Genomic DNA, 17,448 nt, shown 5'->3' on the forward strand with positions numbered 1-17,448 from the left:
CTTGGCAGGTTAGAACAATGACCAATGCTAAAAAGATGAAAGTAGCCAATTCTCCGCTTGGTTCCAAAATACCAATTATGCAGCACACGAGGAGGGAAACAAGGGTCCAGAGATGCGAATGAAAAAGCCTCAGGAGTTTGGGTTGACTAACAGCTGAGTTAGGGAGTCCTACTCAGGACTCTTGGGCTGCAAGTGTGGCATCCAAAAAAGAGGGAGAGTCTCATCAGACTGCACCCAAATGTACTATGTTCAGTTCTTTCTACACCGCTAAGAATTAATTTGACAAACAGGAGCCTAACCAGAAACCAAACACAGCAGTGCGATGAAGACTAGAGAAATCACTGAAGAATCTGTAGCTGGCAACAGGTGAAAGAATTTTTTTTAATTAAGACGGTAGAAGAAAAGACCTACAGGAATATAATCGTTGTAAATAAATACTTAAAGCTCCACTGTGTGGAAGAGGGATTAGATGGAATCTGTGTGGCTTTACTGGACCAACAGGTAGAATTTACCGGAGGGCATTATTCAATAGACAGTATGGTATAGTGGTTCAAAACAAACAGCTCTGGAGTCAGACAAACTCGTTTTGACTCCCAACTCTACCACTAATAAGCTCAGCGACCTTAAAACGGTTGTATACTTTCTTTATACTGAACTGTCCAACTGCAAAATTGGGATAGCAACAATTTCTACTTTATAGGGTTATTGTGATGACTAAACATTAATGCACAGGAAGCCCTGAGCCCAGTGTAGCATGTATTAAATGCTCGATAAATGGTAGTAACTTCAAACCTGAAACAGTTTCAGTCTTCATCCCAAAAAATTTACACTAACATCAAATCTGAAGAAATACAATAAAGCAATTGTTAAGCTGGTAGAGGAAGTATTTATAATTGGCTCATACCAGAGGACTACTGTGCTAGACAAGACTGACATGTTCAACTACATAAAAAGTCGAAGCTACTACCTAGCTGGATGGCTTTTTCACAGATGCTTTTAAGTGTATAACCTCCATGAGTAGAGCCAAAAGGTAAGAGTGCCAGCCTTCAAGACAACTTCCCGGAATTATATGCAGAGAAGGAACTGAGTTAAAGAAATGGTCTTGTCAGTGTTCTCCCAAGTCCCTGAAACTCACTACCTGCTTTCGTGTGGCACCGCACAGCAGAGAAAGTCTCTGTTTTAGCTCCTGAAGCATTCTAACTTATTGCCTCAGAATGACTTTTTGCTTTCCAGAAGCAGCCACTTGGTAGGGTTAGCGGATTAGGAAACAGTCACGTGTCCAATGACCACAGAGTCTCAGAGTTGGAAATTTCAAGACCAAATGGCCCAAGGCTGTGAACTATCTAATCAACCAAGAAAAGGAGCTGTCTCTGCTTTCCTCAGCCCTCCTGGGGAGTGGCCACCGGGCTTCTGCATTACTTCTGTGTTTTATCACCCTGATGGTAATAAAAGGACACACAAACCTCCCTTGTTTTGATTTAGATCAGTTTCTCCTCCTAATAGAAACTGCACATGTATTAATACACACAAACTTTTGGAAAAATCTACACCAGGGTTTTCTAGAGAACAGGGGGAGATGTACGTGCATAAAAGAACTAGGAGAAAAAAAAGAAAAATGAAAAGAATATAAAGTCAACAAAAATGACTGCTATAATTTAGTGTGGGGGAAGAGGGTTAAATTGTATATCAAAAAACAGGACCACTGATGAATCGTGTTGATAATATGTGCCCCTGTACAAGGCAAGGAGAAGGGCAGTTAACCTCAGTGCCATTCCTTCTCAAAACCTAAGCCCCACTCTAATCATGACAAAAACATCAGCCAGACCGAAACCAAGGGACATTCTACAAAATACCCGGCCAGTACCCTTCAAAAGTATCAAGGTCATAGAAAAAATACAAGGAAAGACTAAGCAAGTGTCACAGGCCAGAGGAGACTAAGGAGCCATGATGACTAACGGCACGTGGGATCCTGGATGGGATGATGGGGAAAGGACAATGGAAAACTGGTGACATGCGAAGGAAGCCTGGAATTTAGTCAATAGGAATGTACAAATGGTAATTTCTTGGTTTTGACAAATGTACCATGGTTATGTAAGATGCTAACACAGGGGAAACTGGATGGAAGGGAAGTTTCTATACTACCTTCACGACTCCTCTTACATCTAACTGTATTCCAGGGACCTCCCTGGTGGTCCAGTGGGTAAGACTGCACACTCCCAATGCAAGGGGCCTAGGTTCGATCCCTGGTCGGGAAACTAGATCCCACATGCATGCCACAACTAAGAAGGCTGCAGGCCTCAAATAAGACCCAGCGCAGCCACAATAAATAAATAAAATAAATAAATATTTATAAATAAATAAATAAAAATGTATTCCAAAGTTTAAAGTTGATCTTTAAAAACGAGAGAATATTTGATCATGAAAATAATTTTGCACTCACTTAAGAGAAAGCCAATATGCTTCGGTTAATACTATTCCGATTGGGTGGTTTCTACTGAAAATAGCTCTCCATCCGCCAGGTTTTAAATAACCCTTGGGAAGTTGTTTGTTTGTTAAAACTTCATTTCCTCTGTTCATGAGAGGCAGTATGACACAGTCAAAGGAGCACTTCTCGTACAATTTTGTGTATTGAGGAGACATGTTAACCTCTTTCAAACTCTGGCGCCTCATTCAAAAAAGTGGGGAACTGTACTAGATTTACTTTTAATTGGCTAAAGCTCTAAGATTTTATGATTCACTTGAACAAATCATAAAGTGAGTATGAAAAATAAAAATCTTTTCAAATTAATTTCAGAACATCGTTTGGCTACGGCAAGAGGAACTGAGGGGCAGCTGAACTATAGTTTCTGATACACTATAGTTTCTTCACATTATCTGAAAAGTAACAAGAAAGGAGGGTGGCTCTGGAAACCTAGCAGAGGAGTCTGGAAATGCAGGAGCGGTGATCTTGGAAGGCAAATCTATGAAAAAGTGATGGCTTTTACAGCCAAAGGGAACAGGAGAAATACACTCAGGAAGAGAAGAGTGAAGCTGCAAAAACACAAGGTATGAGAAAGGATACAGCATTGGGGAAAACAAGGTTTGCTTACAGCTGCCGAGCAGTGTGAAGGTCAGGGCAGAGACAAGCCCGTCTCAGGGAATCCTCCTCCGGGGCTCCGTTAGGATGGGCTTCCAAGAATCAGAGAAGAGTCGGAGCTTTAAGATAAAAGGGAACCTTGAATCTCCAACAGGAAGATACCCTCCTTCTCCAATGATGAGTGGAGTGAGACAAATGGCTTAGTCTTAAACTAGAGGTAGAAAATGAGAGCAAACTAGCAAGGACAATGACCTAAAGTATTAGATTACAGGAAAAGCCAGCCTTCCAGGGGCGGACGGAGCACCTGAGTGATTCATACTTTGAACCAGCGCCCGCTGAATCATATGACACCAAGTATCTGTGTATTATTACCTACTGGGTACAGAGCTGTTACCGCAGAGTTCCCTCAGATACAGTCAAATATCTAAAAGAAAAAAGGCAGCCACAAAACCTGAAGGTTTATCTTTGACAGATTAACCTCCCCTGACTGACAGAGGAATAAGGCTACCCAAGCTCGTGGCTGTGAAGCACCCCTGGGAACCAAGCTGTTTCACACGATCCCAGGGAAAGTTTGGGTCTCCCACCCACAAGCATCTAATGCCTTTTTTTTTTTTTTTTTTTTTTTTGGATGTCTACTATGGGCAAACCTCTGTGCCTGGGAAACACACACAAAAAATAAATAAATAAAATCCTTCCCTTGAAGAGGTTATAATGCAAGAGCAGAGTCAAATATGTTTAATGGAAATACATTATGCCTATTATAAGTTAGCTACCATTTGTATAATGACTTAAAACACTTCTACATTTATTCTCTGGAAAGATTCCAAGCCTCACAAAGCCTTGTGTGGTAAGATTATTCTTGTTTTTATACAGCCCTGGTCTCAGCAGCCAATGACAGATGTCCTCTGAGACGCTAAGTGGCTGGGTGACCTACTTAAGATGACACAGCCAGCGAAAGTGCAGTTAAAACCCGGACCCCAAGCTTTTTTCTGTTACAAATGCTGATTTGTTGTCCCAGTTCGCTTTTGAAACTTTTTATCTTTATCATCCTACAGTGCACAAAGGAGTGTCTGTGGATCTCGATTTGCTTATCATCCCTACTCTGAACTCAGTGTGTCTCTTCCACCTGAGGAACAGTGGTTTTCTACAATTTAGGAAGGTTCTCGCCCCTATCTCTTTACATGTTGCCTCATCCTCATGCGCTCCAGCCTCTCCTTCTAGAATTCGATTAGATGCTGCTGGATCTTCTCAGTCCCTCCTCCAAGCTTTTAATGACTTGTTCAAACTTTCCTCTGCACTGCATTCTGGGTAATTTCCTCAGCTCTCTTTTCTATAACACTGTCTCCTCATTTTTATATAATAGCTAGTTCACGCTCTTTAGAACCTATATCTTGCTTTTCATATTGCCCATTCTTCCATTAGGCTCCTCTAGCCTCTTCTGTCTCTGAAATCATTTCCACACACTTACTGCACAGCGTCTGGCAAGGTGTTCCGGAGCACTTCGCATCTTGTTTGCCACAACTGCTGACTCTCCTTCATGTAGTTCTACTGTGAGTCCATCCTCGGTGGGAACTGTGTATAGTTGAGAACACCTCACATGCCCAGGGCTGAGGGAGTGTCCCCACTGAGCACTGTTACGGGTGCTTCTAATGGGTGGTGTATCTCCCACAGCCTTCTTTCTGCTAATTTCTCCACCTGGGGAGACATCTGGATCACTTATTCAAAGTGAACAATTTTGGGACTTCCCTCGTGGTGCAGTGGTTAAGAATCCACCTGCCAGTGCAGGGGACACGGGTTCGAGCCCTGGTCCGGGAAGATCCCACATGCTGTGGAGCAACTAAGCCCATGCGCTACAACTACTGAGCCTGCGCTCTAGAGCCCATGAGCCACAACTACTGAGCCCACATGCCACAACTACTGAAGCCCGTGCACCTAGAGCCCGTGCTCTGCAACAAGAGAGGCCACCGCAATGAGAAGCTTATGTACCGCAACGAAAAGTAGCCCCCGCTTGTTGCAACTAGAGAAAGCCCATGTGCAGCAACAAAGACCCAACACAGCCAAAAATTAATCAATTAATTTTTTTTTAAGTGACCAATTCCACTCAAAGGACATTTACTGTCCTCGTCACTCTCTCTGCAAGATGAAAATGCAATATTCTTGCATATTATTATAAGAACTGTGTAGAAAGTGCCTATCACAGAAAGTGAAACATGGGAAACATGTACCAAACATTAGGCATCTCCCTTCCCCACTGCAGGGAGAGCACATCCCGAGTTGGGTCTGGGGCTCTAGCAAATCCCTTTGACTCTCTCTCTAGATCTGTATCCCTTATTAAACCTGCTTTTCATCATTGTGAGGAGGAATGCTTACACAGTATGTTCAAAATGAATGCTGTTTTTAAATTATTATTATAAGTATACACAAACTATGAAATTGATTTGCACAAGCTCTTAATTACTGGTTTTAGTTGTCTATGATTCTCTGCAAGTTCCATTAATCCTTCTCTTGTAACAGTTATAATCAGTCTCCTACTATGAACAATTTCTCAGTTGACAGTATGATGCTGTCTCTAAAATTATACCTACAAGGGAGTTCTAAGACAATTGGTAGTTATTAGATACCAGCCAAAGTGACATTTTAAAAGCTAAACTAACACATCAGCGTCACCATCCTGGAGATTTTACAAAGATAAATTAAAGAGTTGATAATGAAACACTACCATTTATAGTACAACTCACACGGAAATATATAAACACATATCATTCGGCTGTATTTACTGGTTTGAAAAGTGGCCTCTCACAGTTAATTACCAAGATTTCCTTTCAACACACAGACTATTGTCCAGCAAAACAAAACTTGAAACCATTCTCTCAGTATCAACCCTTCAACGTGTAAAAGAAGAAAAATGATGGGGATATTTTTGAAAGAATTTTCAGTGGACATATTTCTATTTGAAAGTTTCACGCTGAATAAAGTTCTAACATTCCTTATTTTAAGACACAAAAGTATCCCCAGTTGGATCACATAATATAAAGTAAGCATCTCTTTCTTACCTCGGAACTTCTTGGGAGGGTTGGCAAGGTCCCCCGCCTCTGGGTGCACCACACATCTGTCATCCACTAGCCTGGAAGGAAAAGCATGTTCACATGTTGACATCGTCATATTCACAAAGCGCTGACTGCACGTGGATACCGCATAAATATTTACAGAGTTTTAATACCATTCTTCACTCAGAAATGTTTGAAGAGTCATGGATTTGTAAAAGGATTTGGTTACGAGGACATGAATTAAAGCAGGGTTTATGAAATACAAAATTAAGAAACATTGTTAAGTGGTAGGAAACTGGTTAGAGAAATCATGATATAGACAAACCACGGAACACTGTAGAGCTAGTTACAGTTCTATTCTTTAAAAGCACTGGCCTGCAAAACATGTATAATATGTTGTGAAAATAAGTGGGAACCAATCAATAAGGTATTGTATACATTTAAACACACACACACACACACACACACACACACACCCCTCTACACAGACACATATGATGAGGATTGGAACAGAGACACTAAAACATTAACAGTGGTCAGACTGCTCATAGGTTTTTGTTTTTGTTTTTGTTTTTGTTTTGCCGTACGCGGGCCTCTCACTGTTGTGGCTTCTCCCGTTGCGGAGCACAGTCTCCGGACGCGCAGGCTCAGCGGCCATGGCTCACGGGCAGAGGCGCTCCGCGGCATGTGGGATCTTCCCGGACCAGGGCACGAACCCGCGTACCCTGCATCGGCAGGCGGACTCTCAACCACTGCGCCACCAGGGAAGCCCTGCCCATAGGTTTTATGTTCTTGTGTGTGTGCGTGTGTGTTGTTTTGTTTTGCTTTTATAAGGAATGTGTAAGCTTATCAGATCAGGCTTACAGAATGACCACACAGTGCGGTAAAGAGCACTCCTCCTGTGTTCAACCCTGGCTCGGTCACTTTCCAGCCAGGTGACTTTGAGCCTCCTTCTTTACACCTGCAAAACAAGGATAAGAGTACCCACCCCACAGCATTGTTAGGAGGATTAAATGATTTAACATCTGTAAAGTACCTAGTACAGTTTCCGGCATAGAGTAAGCCCTTATACAAGTGCTTAAAAGATAAATAAAATCAGGGACTTTCCCTGCCTTATTCCTTACCATACTGTCTGCCTCTAGAAAGGTGCCTACCACATAGTGAGTACTCAGCAAACATTACTGAAATGAATAAAGTACCTATCTAGTTACAAAAACATACCCCTATTAAAACATTCACGAGAAGCCAATTTCTAGGACAATTCCCAGAGAAGCTGAATCTCTGACCTGAGAGCCAGGAGGTGTGAATCTCCTGCTCAGAGTAATATCTGACTAGCAAAAGACTCACTAATGTTCATTTTTTCCATTGATTAAGTGATGGAAGTAACTGGGGTTTTCTCCAGAATATTGTGACAATGCATGTGAATTAGTTCCAAATTTGTGAGCTTGTTTGAAGAGAGATGCCCCAGTTGTGACTTTGTTTTTTTAAAAAAAAAAAACATATTAATCGGACTCACTAGTATGCATTAACTCCAGCAAAAAGTAAACCCCGATTCGTGACCAACTGTCCCCTTGAACTAGGATGATTACACAAATCAAGATGAAACTTTTAGTTCTTGGGTTACAAAAGCAGCCACTTCCTAAATCACTGGATTTTTCTATGAGATCCAATTTCCACAAAAAAAAAATGCTAATTTGATCAAGCAATATGCTTCTTTCTTTGATTTTTTTAATATACTTCATTCACACTGGCTTACTAAAATGTGCTTCTACAGGAGCTGCCAAGCATGCAAGAAATTCCTTTTAAGAGTCTTTAAAATTGTTTTCCTAGAAACAGGAAGTCACATTGGGTCAAGAGAAAGCAAACCCAAACCTCCACAATATCCGATCAGGCTGTAACACTGAACGTGAAAGCCTCAGAGTCCTGAGAATGTCAAAACGTAGTATTTAAATTTTAAAAAATGCTGTGAGGGAAAGGTCAGCTCTTCTAATTAGTTAGGACACGTTAAGAATTCAAAACATAATAATCAAAAAAAAAAAAAAACAGGGGTGCGGAGGGCAAAGCGACGAGAGATGCCCGCACAGAGGATCGGTGCCGACCGGCACTCACCAGCCCGAGAGGCTTGTCTGCTCACCCGCCGGGGCGGGAGGAGGCTGCGAGCTGAGGCTCGGTCTTTGGTGGGAGCGCAGGGAGAGGACTGGGGTTGGACGCGTGAACACAGCCTGCAGGGGGTTAGTGCACCACGGCTAGCCGGGAGGGAGTCCGGGGAAAAGTCTGGACCTGCTGAAGAGGCAAGAGACTTTTTCTTCCCTCTTTGTTTCCTGGTGCGCGAGGAGAGGGGATTAAGAGCGCTGCTTCAAGGAGCTCCAGAGACGGGCGCGAGCCGCGGCTATCAGCACGGACCCCAGAGACGGGCATGAGACGCTAAGGCTGCTGCTGCCGCCACCAAGAAGCCTGTGTGCGAGCACAGGTCACTATCCACACCTCCCTTCCGGGAAGCCTGTGCAGACCGCCACTGCCAGGGTCCCAGGATCCAGGGTCAACTCCTCCGGGAGAACGCATGGCGCGCCTCAGGCTGGTGCAACGTCCCGCTGGCCTCTGCCGCCGCACGCTCGCCCCGCATTCGTACGCCTCCCTCGCCCCCTGCCTGAGTGAGCCAGAGACCCCGAATCAGCGGCTCCTTTAACCCCGTCCTATGTGAGCGAGGAACAGACGCCCTCCAGCGACCTACACGCAAAGGCAGGGCCAAATCCAAAGCTGAACCCCGGGAGCTGTGAGAACAAAGAAGAGAAATGGAAATCTCTCCCAGCAGCCTCAGGAGCAGCAGATTAAAGCTCCACAATCAACTTGATGTACCTGCATCTGTGGAATACATGAATAGACAACGGATCATCCCAAATTGAGGAGGTGGACTTTGAGAGCAAGATTTATGATGTTTTCCCCTTTTCCTCTTTTTGTGTGTATGTGTATGCTTCTGTGTGACATTTTGTCTGTATAGCTTTGCTTTCACCATTTGTCCTAGCGTTCTATCTGTCCGTTTTTTGGTTGATTTTTTGTTTGTTTATTTTGTTTTTACTTTTTTAAAAGATTTTTTCTTAATTATTTTTTATTTTAATAACTTTATTTTATTTTATCTTACTATATTTTATTTTCTTTTATCCTCTTTCTTTCTTTCTTTCTACTTTTTCTCCCTTTTATTCTGAGACATGTGGATGAAAGGCTCTTGGTGCTGCAGCCAGGAGTCACTGCTGTGCCTCTGAGGTGGGAGAGCCAACTTCAGACACTGGTCCACAAGAGACCTCCCAGCTCCATGTAATATCAAACGGCGAAAATCTCCCAGAGATCTCCATCTCAACACCAACACCCAGCTTCACTCAACGACCAGAAAGCTACAGTGCTGGACATCCTATGCCAAACAACTAGCAAGACAGGAACACAACCCCACCCATTAGCAGAGAGGCTGCCTAACATCATACTAAGTCCACAGACACCCAAAAACACACCACCAGACGTGGACCTGCCCACCAGAAAGACAAGATCCAGCCTCAACCACCAGAACACAGGCACAAGTCCCCTCCACCAGGAAGCCTACACAACCCACTGAACCAACTTTAGCCACTGGGGACAGACATCAAAAACAACCTGCAGCCTGCAAAAAGGAGACCCCAAACACGGTAAGATAAACAAAATGAGAAGACAGAAAAACACACAGCAGATGAAGGAGCAAGATAAAAACCCACCAGACCTAACAAATGAAGAGGAAATAGACAGTCTACCTGAAAAAGAATTCAGAATAATGATAGTAAAGATGATCCAAAATCGTGGAAACAGAATAGAGAAAATGCAAGAAACATTTAACAAAGACCTAGAAGAACTAAAGAGGAAACAAGCAACAATGAACAACACAATAAATGAAATTAAAAATACTCTAGAAGGGATCAATAGCAGAATAACTGAGGCAGAAGAACGGATAGTGACCTGGAAGATAAAATAGTGGAAATAACTACTGCAGAGCAGAATAAAGAAAAAAGAATGAAAAGAACCCAGGACAATCTCAGAGACCTCTGGGACAACATTAAACACACCAACATTCGAATTATAGGGGTTCCAGAAGAAGAAGAGAAAAAGAAAGGGACTGAGAAGATATTTGAAGAGATTATAGTTGAAAACTTCCCTAATATGGGAAAGGAAATATTTAATCAAGTCCAGGAAGCACAGAGAGTCCCATACAGGATAAATCCAAGGAGAAACACGCCAAGACACATATTAATCAAACTGTCAAAAATTAAATACAAAGAAAACATATTAATAGCAGCAAGGGGGCTTCGCTGGTGGCGCACTGGTTGGGAGTCTGCCTGCTGATGCAGAGGACGCAGGTTCGTGCCCCAGTCCAGGAGGATCCCACATGCCGCAGAGCGGCTGGGCCCGTGAGCCGTGGCCGCTGGGCCTGTGCGTCCGGAGCCTGTGCTCTGCGGCGGGAGAGGCCACAGCAGTGAGAGGTCCGCATACCACAAAAAAAAAAAAAAAAAAAAAGCACCAAGGGAAAAACAACAAATAACACACGAGGGAATCCCCATAAGGTTAACAGCTGATCTTTCAGCAGAAACTCTGCAAGCCAGAAGGGACTCGCAGGACATATTTAAAATGCTGAAGGAGAAACACCTACAACCAAGATTACTCTACCCAGCAAGGATCTCATTAACATTTGATGGAGAAATTAAAACATTTACAGACAAGCAAAAGCTGAGAGAGTTCAGCACCACCAAACCAGCTTTACAACAAATGCTAAAGGATCTTCTCTAGGCAAGGAACACAAGAGAAGGAAAAGACCTACAATAACAAACCCAAAACAATTAAAAAAATGGGAATAGGAACATACATGTCAATAATTACATTAAATGTAAATGGATTAAATGCTCCCACCAAAAGACACAGACAGGTTGAATGGATACAAAAACAAGACCCATATATATGCTGTCTGCAAGAGACCCACTTCAGACCTAGAGACACATACAGACTGAAAGTGAGGGGATGGAAAAAGATATTCCATGCAAATGGAAACCAAAGATAGCTGGAGTATCAATTCTCATATCAGACAAAATAGACTTAAAAATAAAGGCTATTAGAAGAGACAAAGAAGGACACTACATAATGATCAAGGAATCGACCCAAGAAGAAGATATAACAATTATAACTATTTATGCACCCAACATAGGAGCACCTCAACATAAGGCAAATACTAACAGCCGTAAAAGGGGAAATCGACAGTAACACATTCATAGTAGGGGACTTTAACACCCCACTTTCACCAATGGACAGAACATACAAAATGAAAATAAATAAGGAAACACATGCTTTAAATGATACATTAAACAAGATGGACTTAATTGATATTTATAGGACATTCCATCCAAAAATAACAGAATACACGTTTTTCTCAAGTGCTCATGGAACATTCTCCAGGATAGATCATATCTTGGGTCACAAATCAAGCCTTGGTAAATTTAAGACAATTGAAATTGTATCAAGTATCTTTTCTGACCACAATGCTATGAGACAAGATATCAACTACCGGAAAAGACCTGTAAAAAATACAAACACATAGAGGCTAAACAATACACTACTTAATAACGAAGTGATCACTGAAGAAATCAAAGAGGAAATCAAAACATACCTAGAAACAAATGACAATGGAGACACGACAACCCAAAACCTATGGGATGCAGCAAAAGCAGTTCTGAGAGGGAAGTTTATAGCCATACAATCCTACCTTAAGAAACAGGAAACATCTCGAATAAACAACCTAAACTTGCACCTAAAGCAATTAGAGAAAGAAGAACAAAAACGCCCAAAGTTAGCAGAAGGAAAGAAATCATAAAGATCAGGTCAGAAATGAATGAAAAAGAAATGAAGGAAACAATAGCAAAGATCAATAAAACTAAAAGCTGGTTCTTTGAGAAGATAAACAAAATTGATAAACCATTAGCCAGACTCATCAAGAAAAAAGGGAGAAGACTCAAATCAATAGAATTAGAAATGAAGAAGAAGTAACAACTGACACTGCAGAAATACAAAAGACAATGAGAGATTACTACAAGCAACTCTATGCCAATAAAATGGACAACCAGAAAGAAATGGACAAATTCTTACAAATGCACAACATGCCAAGAATGAATCAGGAAGTAATAGAAAATATGAACACACCAATCACAAGCACTGAAATGGAAACTGTGATTAAAAATCTTCCAACAAACAAAAGCCCAGGACCAAATGGCTTCACAGGCGAATTCTATCAAACATTTAGAGAAGAGCTAACACCTATCCTTCTCAAACTCTTCCAAAATATAGCAGAGGGAGGAACACTTCCAAACTCATTCTACGAAGCCACCATCACCCTGATACCAAAACCAGACAAGGATGTCACAAAGAAAGAAAACTACAGGCCAATATCACTGATGAACATAGATGCAAAAATCCTCAACAAACCACTAGCAAACAGAATCCAACAGCACAATAAAAGGATCATACACCATGATCAAGTGGGGTTTAGTCCAGGAATGCAAGGATTCTTCAATATATGCAAATCAATCAATATGATACACCATATTAACCAATTGAAGGAGAAAAACCATATGGTCATCTAAATAGATGCACAAAAAGCTATAACAAAATTCAACACCCATTTATGATAAAAACCCTCCAGAAAGTAGGCACAGAGGGAACTTTCCTCAACATAATAAAGGCCATAGATGACAAACCCACAGCCAACATCGTCCTCAATGGTGAAAAACTGAAAGCATTTCCACTAAGATCAGGAACAAGACAAGTTTGCCCACTCTCACCACTCTTATTTAACATAGTTTTGGAAGTTTTAACCACAGCAATCAGAGAAGAAAAGGAAATAAAAGGAATCCAAATTGGAAAAGAAGAAGTAAAACTGTCACTGTTTGCAGATGACATGATACTATACATAGAGAATCCTAAAGATGCTACCAGAAAACTACTAGAGCTAATTAATGAATTTGGTAAAGTAGCAGCATACAAAATTAATGCACAGAAAATCTGGCATTCCTATACACTAATGATGAAAAATCTGAAAGTGAAATCAAGAAAAGACTCCCATTTACCACTGCAACAAAAAGAATAAAATACTAGGAATAAACCTACCTAAGGAGACAAAAGACCTGTATGCAGAAAATTATAGGACACTGATGAAAGAAATTAAAGGTGATACAAATAGATGGAGAGATATACCATGTTCTTGGATTGGAAGAATCAACATTGTGAAAATGACTCTACTACCCAAAGCAATCTACAGATTCAATGCAATCCCTATCAAACTACCACTGGCATTTTTCACAGAACTAGAACAAAAAATTTCACAATTTGTATGGAAACACAAATGACCCCGAATAGCCAAAGCAATCTAGAGAACGAAAAACGGAGCTGGAGGAATCAGGCTCCCTGACTTCAGACTATACTACAAAGCTACAGTGATCAAGACAATATGGTACTGGCACAAAAGCAGAAATATAGATCAATGGAACAGGATAGAAAGCCCAGAGTTAAACCCATGCACATATGGTCACCTTATCTTTGATAAAGGATGCAGGAATGTACAGTGGAGAAAGGACAGCCTCTTCTATAAGTGGTGCTGGGAAAACTGGACAGCTACATGTAAAAGTATGAGATTAGAACACTCCCTAACACCATAAACAAAAATAAGCTCAAAATGGAATTAAAGACCTAAATGTAAGGCCAGAAGCTATCAAACTCTTAGAGGAAAACATAGGCAGAACACTCTATGACATAAATCACAGCAAGATCCTTTTTGACCCACCTCCTAGAGAAATGGAAATAAAAACAAAAATAAACAAATGGGACCTAATAAAACTTCAAAGCTTTTGCATAACAAAGGAAACCATAAATTAAACCAAAAGCCAACCCTCAGAATGGGAGAAAATATTTGGAAATGAAGGAACTGACAAAGGATTAATCTCCAAAATTTACATGCAGCTCAATAACAAAAAAACAAACAACCCAATCCAAAAATGGGCAGAAGACCTAAATAGACATTTCTCCAAAGAAGATATACAGACTGCCAACAAACACATGACAGAATGCTCAACATCATTAATCATTAGAGAAATGGAAATCAAAACTACAATGAGATATCATCTCACACCATTCCGAATGGCCATCATAAAAAAATCTACAAACAATAAATGCTGGAGAGGGTGTGGAGAAAAGGGAACACTCTTGCACTGCTGGTGGGAATGTGAATTGGTACAGCCACTATGGAGAACAGTATGGAGGTTCCTTAAAAAACTAAAAATACAACTACCATATGACCCAGCCATCCCACTACTGGGCATATACCCTGAGAAAACCATAATTCACCAAGAGTCATGTACCAAAATGTTCATTGCAGCTCTATTTACAATAGCCAGGAGATGGAAACAACCTAAGTGTCCATCATCGGATGAATGGGTAAAGAAGATGTGGCACATATATACAATGGAATATTACTCAGCCATGAAAAGAAACGAAATTGAGCTATTTGTAGTGAGGTGGTTGGACCTAGAGTCTGTCATACAGAGTGAAGTAAGTCATAAAGAGAAAGACAAATACCGTATGCTAACACATATATATGGAATCTTAGGGAAAAAAATGTCATGAAGAACCTAGGGGTAAGACAGGAATAAAGACACAGACCTACTAGAGAATGGACTTGAAGATATGGGGAGGGGGAAGGGTAAGCTGGGACAAAGTGAGAGAGTGGCATGGACATATATACACTACCAAACATAAAATAGATAGCTACTGGGAAGCAGCCACATAGCACAGGGATATCAGCTCGGTGCTTTGTGACCACCTAGAGGGGTGGGATAGGGAGGGTGGGAGGTAGGGAGACGCAAGAGGGAAGAGATATGGGAACATATGTATATGTATAACTGAATAACTCTGTTATAAAGAAGAAACTAGCACACCATTGTAAAGCAATTATACTCCAATAAAGATGTAAAAAAACAAAAAAAAAACACATAGTCTCATTTAGAGCGCATAAAAATTATATTAAAAGCGCCATGGGTATTTTACATATTCTTAGTGCCTGCCAATCCCACAGAAATGCAGGCTCCCCTAGAATGCCCCGAAGAGTCCTCAGCTGCATGGGCTAGCCACCAAGAGGAATGGGAAAAACTAAAGCCATCAATCAGGTCACAGTGCATTTATGTAAACATTTATGCCTATCCTCAAATATCTGATAGCCCAGAGAAAAACACAGTAATTAAGTGTGCCTTCAGTTCTAAGAATCTGTCCTATCCCTTATAAACAAAGGTCTGTGAAAATTATAAAGAAAGTCATCTCATCATGCAGACTTAAAGAACTGGAGCTGAGTTTAGAGAGAAGGGAAGAAAGGGAAGGTTAGGATTAAATGGGTGAGAAAAGAAACAAGGAGTGTGAATCTGTTATAAAAACATATATGATCACTGATGCTAAATGTCAAACAGGATTTTACTGCACAACTTCTATAATATCTACAAGAGCATCTTCTTGAATACCTCCAGGGCCAGAGTATTCACCACTTACCACCTTTCTGCCAGTACTAATATTAGAAATCTGTTGTATATGTCTTATTCCCATCCCAGTACTTACATTTTCTTATGACCGCTTGCTTAATTGTCTGATCTTCCAATAAATTGTAACTCCATGAAGGCAGAAACTAAATCCAACTTGTTTACCATTATATCCTTGGCATCCACTAGAATGTGTTATATATAGTAGCCACTTAATAAACATTTGTTAAATAAATCAACGAAAAAATGAGACTTGCTTTCCCAAATATCTTTCCCTTTTTGATCTCAGTTCTTTCTTCTGGAACTACATAGACTAAGTTTTCTTTTTCTGGAATGAACAAGACTGTTTCTCTCCAGTTCTTCCTCATATGGATATTTACCAAGGAACTCAACATCCTTTCATACACCCAAGTGTCAACATCCCCCTTAAATGTGATCCTGGAAGCTATTCACATGAGTCCAGATGTGCCCCCAACAAGTGCAGGGGTCAGGGGACCGTTACCTCTTTCTTTCTGACACTACGCTTACAGTTATGCAAGCTAAGATTGCAGTAGCTTCCGTGGCAGTCAAACCCACCTCTGACATTCACTGGGCTTACAGCTAAACGATTCCAAGTTTTTTTCGTATGTACTACTGATAAGCCAGGCTTTCCCATCCACCACTGGGGCAGTTAACTTTTACAACTTAGGAATAAGAATTGACAATTGAATAGGGACATATATAAATATCAACCTTTGGCCTAAGAATAGAAATCCTCTGAAAACCATCTATTCCATCCCTAAGTCATTTAAATACCCTCTCATGATTACCGCGCATTTTTCTCACTGATAAACAATGTTTCCCACATTCGGCTCATTGGCTGAATCGTATATATATAGGAGGTAATAATAAGAAGTTTCTTTGGTCCAGATCTAACAAAACAAAATTTCTGGGGATAAGGTCTAAGAATCTGTATTTTTTAAAGGCTCTCCAAACTTTCTTGAATGGATTACGAGTACCTGCTTTCCCAGAGTACCCAAGGCTCTCCTCTATAAGACAACTTATCACACTCCATCAAGATTTCTTATATAAGCATATTTCACTAGCACCAAAAATTATAAGTTCCATGAGAGTCAGTGCATTCCTGTTCTGCTCACCATAATATGCCCAAATCTAAGTATTATGCCTCAAACATGGAAGATGCTAAATAATTATTAATTGAGTGAATGACTGAGTCACTTTTTGAATAAGTGAGTAAATCAATCATGGTATTTTTGGTAGATCACAGAAACATTAAAAAAAAAAACCTGGAACTAACAAATGGTTACCTAATAGTAGATGGAAGAAGGGGTAGGAAATATTCCCCATCCAGACATGTCTCAGAAAGTTATCAAAAATGTCAAATCCTGAGAAGGGTCAAGATAGCCTGCTCTAAATAACAATATCTTATATAGCACCTTTCAACCCAATCTATCAGTGCACTTTAATGGGCTAAATTAAATGCAGCTAATGGGGTGCATTTATTTTCCCCTGTCTGAATCAGCAACTAAGCCAAACAGGCAATTCTAAGCGATAGCTTAAAATTCTCAACCTGTCACTGAAACTCAACTAACATAAAATCTGTTTTCCTTCATATCTATCTTTTCTTCATAAGGTCATAGCTGTAAATTATTTGGTCACTGCAACTGACAAGAAAAAAATCATTCAACAATTAGACCTTCCAAGGTATCTATAAGGAGATTTCATTAGCTCCTTTGAAGATTTCATA

At 40.7% G+C, this 17,448-nt stretch overlaps 1 protein-coding gene across 4 annotated transcripts in view; it reads right to left on the reverse strand.

Moving 5' to 3' along the window:
- The window catches only part of ITPR2 (inositol 1,4,5-trisphosphate receptor type 2), a gene marked incomplete at its 5' end in the record, with an annotated part of 524,405 nt that overhangs the window by 473,126 nt on the left and 33,831 nt on the right, over nucleotides 1-17,448 (reverse strand). For all 4 annotated transcript variants that reach the window (XM_082665011.1, XM_082665010.1, XM_082665012.1 and 1 more), the window contains one exon: nucleotides 6,130-6,200. In XM_082665011.1, the coding sequence (XP_082521137.1) occupies nucleotides 6,130-6,200 (71 nt within the window). The remainder of the gene's footprint in view (nucleotides 1-6,129; nucleotides 6,201-17,448) is intronic.

Source organism: Grampus griseus, assembly GCF_964374135.1.
Source record: "Grampus griseus genome assembly, chromosome: 11".
Lineage (NCBI taxonomy): Eukaryota > Metazoa > Chordata > Mammalia > Artiodactyla > Delphinidae > Grampus > Grampus griseus.